The sequence below is a fragment of the Orcinus orca genome, chromosome 19, assembly GCF_937001465.1.
Source record: "Orcinus orca chromosome 19, mOrcOrc1.1, whole genome shotgun sequence".
Taxonomy (NCBI): domain Eukaryota; kingdom Metazoa; phylum Chordata; class Mammalia; order Artiodactyla; family Delphinidae; genus Orcinus; species Orcinus orca.
Window position 1 is genome coordinate 2,859,925 of NC_064577.1, and position 9,344 is coordinate 2,869,268.

A 9,344-nucleotide genomic window follows, 5' to 3' on the forward strand; every position below is an offset into this window, starting at 1 on the left:
TATAGTCTCCTACAAACAGATTCAAGCAACCACCATATACCCTGCTTGAATCTGTCACTTTTTACAGAATGAATTTTAACTTTGGTAGCGTCTCCTTCTGAATTGCAGACAATACAGCTACCTTTGAAGAATGGGAAGAGGCTCAGTGATTCCAAAGAGGCACTCTTCAGTGCAGCTCAGGGTCTAGTCTGAACTCACAGACGACATGTACAGGTATACCAGTCACTTCTGCACACACAAGACGAAAACAGATGGATGCTCACCCCTCAATAAAGGCATAAATGCAGTACAAGACATGCCAAGAAGGGATGCCACAAGACTTAATTAGTGCTCACAAGGAGCTTTGTGACACAGAATGAAAGGTACCACAGACACAGAAAACATTACAAAGGTGTGGCAATACAATACCTCAAAGACAAGAATCAGTTTGTGACCCTGATGTAATGAGGATTCCAGGGACCACTGACAATCTCCACTTACAAAGCAAAGCATGGAACAGACCCAAAGTATCAAATGCCCTGTAACAAAGAGAAACTGACATGATAAGTCCTGCGCTGTCCTCCCAGTTGTCCCTTCCACATTAGTACCACAATGCAGGCAGGCATTTCTTTCACTGAAACAACACTTTGCTCCACAGTGTCTACCTTCTGTCATTAAAGTAGCTCACCTCCTGTCCTGTAGCTGCTTCCATATCAAGAAACAGATCAAGAAGAGATCGGACCAGACGAGCTGCTTTAGCCTTGCTGATGGAATTCAAGAAGGGTCGCACATACTTCAGCAGTCCTCCAAGCTCTGTGTGGAAGGCAATTCAGACAGGAAAAAGTACACATCAATATTAAGGACAAAATACCCATTAAAAAATGACCCAAGATCATAAAACCAGTAATTATGTCTGGAATCAGTCAAAATGAAACTTAGTAGGAATTTAAAGCATTCTTAGCAGGTAATGGAGTAGCAAAAAAGTTAACAACATATACCAAATCTGTATCCCATTCCCCACTCAGCCTCTGGAATACTGTGAGGGTCCTGGGAAAAGCTTATGTCTGTCTGCCTCATGAGTACAGCAAAGTACTCACACTCTCAGAAAACAGTTTTCTAGAACACAAAATATGCTATGCCTCTTCCACCTTAAACAAAATTACTTCCCCACAGCTACCAAATTTATCAGGTTATAGGAGTTAAATTTTTTTTTTTCCTAATTTCCAACCAAGTCTGTCTCAGCAGTTCCCCTTAAACAGAGATTTTTCAATTCCAGGTTCCTTTTTTCCTCCCTTCCTGAAGTAATGCCCAGCTTAGTCTTTTACCAATATAATTTCCATGGCACTCTTCTGAATCAACTTTTCACATAAAAGTTAGGGTGTTTGTCCCTTAAAGTTATACTATAACCTTTTAAAATTCCTCATTAATCGGCAAAACCTAAGTCTTAAACTATGACAAAAAAGCCATCAACCACAGAGGTTCTGCCCACCCCTTATGTAAGAAAAAAGGGTGGCACAGTAATCTAAGGGAGCACCTTTAGAAACAAACGTGAAAATTAGAGAATATGTCAACTAAACAACTAAGGAAGTTCTTTTGGAATGTAGGTTAAAATTACTTTAGTGCCACTGCCTCCAACTGTAGACTCATCCTCCTGAGAACTCGAATTCAGGGCAAGCAAGCCTCCCCCTCCTGAGAATGCTAATTCAGGGTCCTGAATCCTCATCTGCCTGCGCAGTCACAGGATACATGAGACTGTGTCAGGTATAAAAGGAACTTTATGCAGAGTGGAAAAGTTCATCTTTCCCTTCACTCCCCAGTACTGACCTGTGAATCCCACCGTCTAAGATTTTTTTCCAATTCTGCCACTCCATTCACTCCTGTACTGACTACACACACGCCTGCTTTCAGGCCTCGCTCATGCTGCATTTCCACCTGGAATCCCTCCCCATCACTTCGACCTATGTAGATCTTAGATATCCTTTTAGGTCCAGCTGAAGTCCTAGTGAGTCTTCCATGCCAATGCCAGGCTACACTGATTTCTCTCCCTCAAATTACTTTTGCATTTATGCAAACTTCAATTACGTTATATAATCATAGTTTTTTAAAAGCAGTCTAGTGCAATGTCCCTTCTGAAACAGCATTTCCCTCTATGCTTGAACAAATCTAAACACTCCCTAGTGACAGAAATATTCAGAAAGTAGACGATTCCAGTGTTGGTCAAACTAAATTGTTCTTTTCTGAAACATGATTCTAGACCCTCTTTCCACGTGGCTTCAAATATTTGAAGGTAACTATCACTCATATCTCCCTAACTTTCCCTTTCTCCAAGCTAAACAGCTTTAACTATTTCAACTGTTCCTCCAATGTCCTGGTTTCTAGATTGCTTGTCACCTTAGTTGCCCTCCTCTGAATTAACTCTAGTTTGCAAATGTACCACTTGTGGTCCCCAGAACTGAATCAACGTTCCATGTAGGGTCAGACCAGTAGTCATGGCTTAATTCTTCTGATTGGACTGCCACATGTAACACAAGAAGCATGTTTTGCTTTTGCTAATAGCACTCTTTGTTCAGACTGAGTCCATAAGGTCTTTTTGCATAGAGAGGTAATTCCCCACGTTCTTCTGTTTTGATAAAATAGTTTAAGTATATAACTTTATACCTTCCACACTGAATTTAATCTTGCTGGCTTTGACAATAACTCTGAATCTTAATTCTGTTCTCTACTGTACTGAATCATCTACAAAAATAAGCACACCTTCTGATATGGCTTTAGCTCTACTGCCAGATACTGACCAGAAGAACAAGGACAGATTCCTATGACATGATGCTAGAGACTTCCCGTCAGGTCAACAAATGATCCATTTGTCATGGCAAATGTTCAAAGACCCTGCTTACATCAGTTATGTTGTCTATATCATTCTTCCTATCCCAGGGGTTGGCAAACTTTTTCTGTGAAGGACCAGACAGTAAATATTTATGGCTTTGTGGGCTATATGGTCTCAGCGGCAGGTACTCAACTCAGCCAGTGTAGTACAGAAGCAGTCATGGGCAGTATGTAAACAAATGTGTATGGCTATGTTCCAACAAAACTTTATTTACAAACACACTTAGCAAGCCATTGCCTGTGGAACCCTGCAAATCTGCTGTCTGATAAGGCTAACCAAAGAGAACCAAGGTGAGTTTGGAATAACCTTTTCTTAATAAACTCACTGCTTTATGTGCTTAAAACCTACTTATCAAATAATCTGTCCTGGAACTTTACTGATGATTACCAGTTTACAGTGTCTAGAATTTATTCTTTTCATTATCTTTTTGAAAAGTGGAATAATGTTTTGCCCATCCTCAGTTTCCTTATACCTCTCCACCCTCCATGATTTTTCTCAGAATAATAGTGGCTCTATAAATATATCTGCTACAACTATTCTTTTGATATTAAAAGACAGTTGTCAGAACCTAGAAACTTGAACTTATTTAAAAAAGACTACCTGCTCTCTCTTCTCTCACCTACTTTAGCTTTAATTCTCTCTTTCTAATGTTATTTCTATCTTTTTCTTTTTGAAAATCATTTTCCTTCCTGGAAAAGGCAGAAGTGAAACATGAGCTAAGGAGTCTGCCCTTCTCTCCAGCACTTGCTAGCATTACAGTATCTTCTCCAAGTTATTCTTCTAACAGAAAAACAAATGACCTCTTAGTTGCCAAAGACTCAGTTCATTTTCCATTTTAGTCTATTACTGTTTCTTAGTCGTTCTTGGTTATATTCCGTTTCTTTACATTTTCACACTGATTTTTTTTTTTAATTCTTATAGAATCATACTGAGTTTTCCTTCTATTCTTACTGAAATTATTTGCAACTGTGTGACCAGAACTTCCTTTTCAGAACCTCACAGAACTCAACACACTCCATTAAGAGTCTCAGGCTATGAAATCTGCAGATCCTGAGCCTAGGCATCATGTCTGATGATGAACACCACTACTTTCAATCACTATTCTGCATCAGACACTGTCTTATTCACTAATTCCCAAGTGACTGATGTCCATCAGGGACCCTACCTTAAACTTTTTGAGTAGAGTACTTAGCACAGTGCTAGCCCTATATTAAATGCATAACAAAACAAAATTGGAAATCAATGGAATAGAAATATTTTCTGTTCTCAGGGAACCCAAAAATCAAAGGAAACAACACAAACTGATCAATTATTAATAGCAAAGATAGGTAAATGAGTGTAGGCCCCGAAACTTCCTTACTATACCTGTCAAAGTCTTTCTTAGAAAACAGTAAGTAACCTGGAAATGTTTTTTAAAGTTCTTATGATTCACCTGTTAAATTCCAATAAGTTTCCCTGTACACTTCTAAACTTCTCAGGTAGGTCACAGGGAGGGGAGGGCAAGAAATAAGGAGAGAGTAAAGCATGAAATAGTAACTTCAAGCAAAGCAGTAACATTTTTGGACAAATTTTCTGAAACACTGACTATACTACATGCTGTTTTTAATTATCCATTCTACTTGAGAAAAACAGACATTTGGATCGTTCAACAACAGAAAAATCATTTCAGGGAATTCCCTGGCAGTCCAGTGGTTAGGACTCTGGGCTCTCACTGCCAAGGGCCCAGGTTCAATCCCTGTTCAGGAAACTAAGATCTCAAGAGCCATACAGCGCAGCCAAAAAAAAAAAAAAAATCATTTCACCTGGTTTTCTAATTCTTTCAGGAAAATTACCTTATTAATTATATTTCATGTGGACTAATGATCAAAAGTGTTTTGCAACACCAAGCTCACATTAACTGACAGGCAAAAGAATCAAACATGTTAAATAGGAGAGAAGTCAGCCTAAAATGAAAAAACCACCACCTACCACTGATAACTCATAAGTGGATAACTATGGAAAGCAAATACTTCAAGGTCATGAGCTCTGAAATAGGACTACATGGATTCAAATTCTGAGTCTCCCATACTAGCTGAGTGCCCTTAAATAAGATATTTAACTTTTCTGTGCTCAGTTTCCTCAGGTATAAAATAGGTAATAGTATATACCTTACCAAGTTGTTTCGAGGATTCAATAAGCTAAATCCTGTTTGGGCTTAAAACAATAACTAGTTCATAATAAGCACTCAAAAACGGTTTTTCTCATTACAGATATTTTTAATGATTTTTTTTTTTTTTTTTTTTTTGCGGTACGCAGGCCTCCCACTGTTGTGGCCTCTCCCATTGCGGAGCACAGGCTCCGGACGCGCAGGCTCAGCGGCCACGGCTCACGGGCCCAGCCGCTCTGCGGCACGTGGGATCTTCCCGGACCGGGGCACGAACCCGTGTCCCCTGCATCAGCAGGCAGGTTCTCAACCACTGCGCCACCAGGGAAGCCCTTAATGATATTTTAAATAAGGTACAAGATTCATAAAAATACATCCTCCCAATTTCATACAACTTTATTCAACTTTCTATTGACTGAGCCTAATAATTAATGTTATCATCCTTAACTGGAAAAGATTTTTGTTTTCAAGTTCAAGGAATTTTGCTAACTTACACGTATCATCCTTTTGGATAACAACATAATTTGGGGGAAAGTAATTCACGAGATCAACCACGTTTAATCCATTCTAATCAGATAAGCCCTAAATTCACTTTAAAGTTGACAAAAATCATCCATTTTAAGTTTAAGCAGGCTACTCTCTAAATACTATTGTCACTTTACTGGTCAAAAGCCCTTCCTTGTCAACAAGACTCTCCTTCTAAGGACACACCCATCATCAGAATATCATCTCGAGCTTGCAAAGTCAATGGTTCAATTACAACTAGAATGTTTGGGCAACAACAGGCACAAAGCCCTAGGTACCAGAGGAGAAATCCTGGGAAGGTTCTCTCCATTTAATGTCTTACTCATTGTGTATCAGACAGCAAAGCCACTTCCTTGGACACAAAATGCCTAGTCATTTTGAAGTCAGGGGCCTAGAGTCACTATCCACCTTAAATACATCACAGCAGCTCCATGAAATCACCGAAGGCTGCTACTGCCCACATGTAAGGGAATGCAGTGAAAATCCGAACGAGAAACAAATCACAGGTCACTATATTCCAAAAGAAACAGGATTTTTTTTCCTCATCTGCAGAACAAAAGTCTTCAATGAAAGAAGTGAGTGTAAAGGTCTCTTAACTTCCTGATAGAAAACTAAAGCTCAACAAGTTGGCAATAAAATTGAATTACACTACCAATAAACTGTATGGATGCATTCCCATGTTCTCTCACTCCAACCAAAAAAAAAAAATTTCACGCAGCATTTCAGGTAAAAGAAAGCAATCCACTTGTAGCACTTACCTGCAGCTTGTCCAGTCTTCGCCAGGAGAGACCCCAGTTCCAGGATGCTCTGCTCTTTGACCTGCACTGCCTCCTCATCATTCTCCTGAATGTCACGCTTCACTGGGAGAGGAAAATGCAAACTCTCTTAAAATTCTGACAGAAAATGAAAACTAAGGGAAATTTCACCCTCACAAGACCAACTACAAACTCAAACAGTTAGCAAAAGACAAATTCTAGATAGCTTTAAAAAAAAACTCTAAACAAGAAAAAGTAAAATGATCATGCAGCACATGTCCCATGTATATCATAAGAATAGATTCCTCTCTTTTGATTTTAAATGTGCCTTTTCATTCTACCAATTAGAATTTCCCTTACCCACATACATTGAGATTTCTGTTGCTGTCACTTGGTTAATGCAAAATTCAAACAAGTTCTTCCAGTTGTGGTGGTAAGCCCCATGCCAGGAACTATGTTATGTGAAAATATTAAACATGCCTGTCTGTGCTTTACCTGCCACAAACTAAAATCAAATGACCAAGTTACTGATAACTATAAAGTCAAAAGTCTTTCAATAAACTTTAGGCCTGTGGAGGGCCTCAGCTGATGGGTGTGTTAGGGATAAATAATTCTACAAAGCCATTCAGGAAACATAACCCTGTCAAAGCTCCAGTGTGATCCTTAGGAAGGAATGCTACTTTAAGGGATTCAGGACCTGTTAAAATAACTTTGGCTATGTGTCCCACTTCCAACTGTTAATAACTATTCTACCACTCAAACACTGGACAGCCTCTTCAAGTTTGTAGTGATAATTTTAGCAATCATCACTAGTTATCACTTCTCTCACAAAGCATCATGACTTGACAAAAACAAGATTTTGATACTCCATGATGGAGTCCGGAAAAAGTAAGGCTGTCAACCATCATGACTCAAGCTTGTTCTAACAGGAAAGTTTTCAAGGGAACTCCCTCCTAATATAGTGGGCAAGCAAGAAATACTCTAATTATAATGTTTACCATAATTCACACTTTATATTAGGCAATAGGCACAAAAAATAAAATAAAATCCATGCTTCTCACATTAGTTCTAAATATTAGTGTGTATTCACAGGAAGAAAATACACATTGAAAATGACTCTGGTTCTTAACTATAACTGACTTAAGTCAAGATGAGAACTTCAAAAGAAAACACCCTTTATTTACCAATATCATCCATTCACTGATGCATCTTAACCCCCACTCCCTCCCTTTTTCTAGTAACCCCAAAGATAAAGACATCAAGATCTTGTCACTGTCCTTCCTCCATGAAAGTCGGGAGTACCAAAATTCAACGGACTAATGAGTCGACATAAAAGCCAACAGCCTTGAGGTCCCACATACACGTGCAAACTACTTGTTGATTCAACCCGAATCTTCTCAAGCTACATTAAAAAAAGATCACACTACATGTGCATTGAAGAGCTAGCCCATGCCCTAACTGAACCCTTGATGGCTGAACATTAAACGCCCTCTCTGTCATCATAAATTTATTTCTGGTCACACCTGAATCCCAGCAGAAAACTGTCGGAAGCGACGGGCTCCGGCTCCCATTTCAATTTTCCAGTCGTGTGCAAGGTGTTAGGCAATCATACTACAGTGCTAACATGTTTTTCTTTGATTTTCTCCAGCAACGTGCAGCCGGCCGGTTCCAAAGAGTTCCCAGAACTCCGCGGCTGACAACTAACTCCCCGAACTCTCTTCCACCCTCTACGGCAGACTAGGACGATTAGTCACCTCCTCTGGCCGGGCGGTCCCACGCCAACACCTAGCTCTTACACCCTACACGGGGGGCAAAGGAACGTCTCGGTCACTTCCCCAAACCAAATACCAATCCGAGGTGTGTGTCCCCTCAGTATTTCAAACCACACTCAGAAAGAGACCCCCTGAAGTGGAGCCTTCCGCGGAGGGGCTGCGAGAAGTAGCAGCTCCCAGCGTCCCGGGGAAGGAAACTCCAAGAGAAGAACGAGCGCTTGCGCTCGCGCTCCCACCCGAGCAGGCTGGGCTGAGAACAACGGCGGGAAATGCCTGTCCAGAGCGGGTTTCGCCAAGGCCCTCAACTCGAGGCGCTCAGCCCAGTTCGCGACCAGCCCACCGGCCAGCACCGCTCGCGGTCCCGGGCCAGCCCGCACGGGCCAGAGCGGGAGACAAGGCTGGGTAGTGGTGGGGCCCCGGCTCGGCCCACTCTCCCACACCGCGCCAAGCCCACCGTGAGTCAGCAGCCGGCGAGTGGACGCCGGGGTTGCCTCGGGGCTTCCCACCGGGGTGGGGACCAGGAAGCCCCAGGGAGCTCCGAGCGGCCTGAGACCCCGGCCCGGCCCCCCTCACACACACAGTGAGTCAGCAGCACCAGAGCCGGCTAGCCTGGCCCCACTCCGCCGCCGTGGACCGACACAGGCCGAGCTGGGCCGGTGGGGCCGGAGAGGGGGCGCGGCGACCTTTACCGATGGAGTGGAGGATGTCGATTGAGGCCTCCCGGTCGGTGCTGAGTAGAGACTGGGCTCTCTGGAACTCCACCACCGCCGCAGCCGCCATCTTACCGCTCTCACACCGTCCCCGGCCGAGGCCGCCGACGCCGGAAACACACGCCCGGAAGGCCCACCCTCGCGGCTCTCCCCACTCCCCTCATTTGCCCCGCCTCCTTCATTCCCAGAGCACCACGGGAGTTGTAGTCTCTCCGCGGGGCGGGGAAGGAGGGATGTAGGGGTGTGGATGAGAGCTGGGGAGCTTGCCGCCCACCAGCGAGGCTCTCCAGCACCGCCCAGCGGCTACCCACGAATAAAAGAGGCGGTGTCTAGCAATAAGAGCCCGAGACTAATCCCCACCCACCCTAAAAGAGGCCTCTTAACCCCGACTCCCCTCGCTCGCCCTTGACAGAGTATTTGAGCACCCGGTGGGTATCCAGTGAAAGCTGTTTAGCTTTCTTTGTAGCTTCCACATTCAGCTATTTATTCACGGCAATAAATGATCGTATAAAGTGCTCGCTATGTGGCAGACAAAGAATAGCACCATTCAAATGCGTTCAAGTGTCCGGCAACACG

General features: G+C 42.8%; 1 protein-coding gene across 2 annotated transcripts in view; it reads right to left on the reverse strand.

Annotated features, from left to right (window-relative positions):
* PSMD11 (proteasome 26S subunit, non-ATPase 11) overlaps window positions 1–8,908 on the reverse strand; it is a 30,455-nt gene extending 21,547 nt beyond the window's left edge. For both annotated transcript variants that reach the window (XM_004267183.3, XM_049701814.1), the window contains exons 1-3: window positions 8,748–8,908; window positions 6,290–6,391; window positions 668–792 (exon numbers count right to left, since the gene is read on the reverse strand). In XM_004267183.3, coding sequence (XP_004267231.1) covers window positions 668–792; window positions 6,290–6,391; window positions 8,748–8,838 — 318 coding nt within the window. In that variant the 5' untranslated portion in view covers window positions 8,839–8,908. The remainder of the gene's footprint in view (window positions 1–667; window positions 793–6,289; window positions 6,392–8,747) is intronic.
* Between the last annotated feature and the right edge of the window lie 436 nt (window positions 8,909–9,344).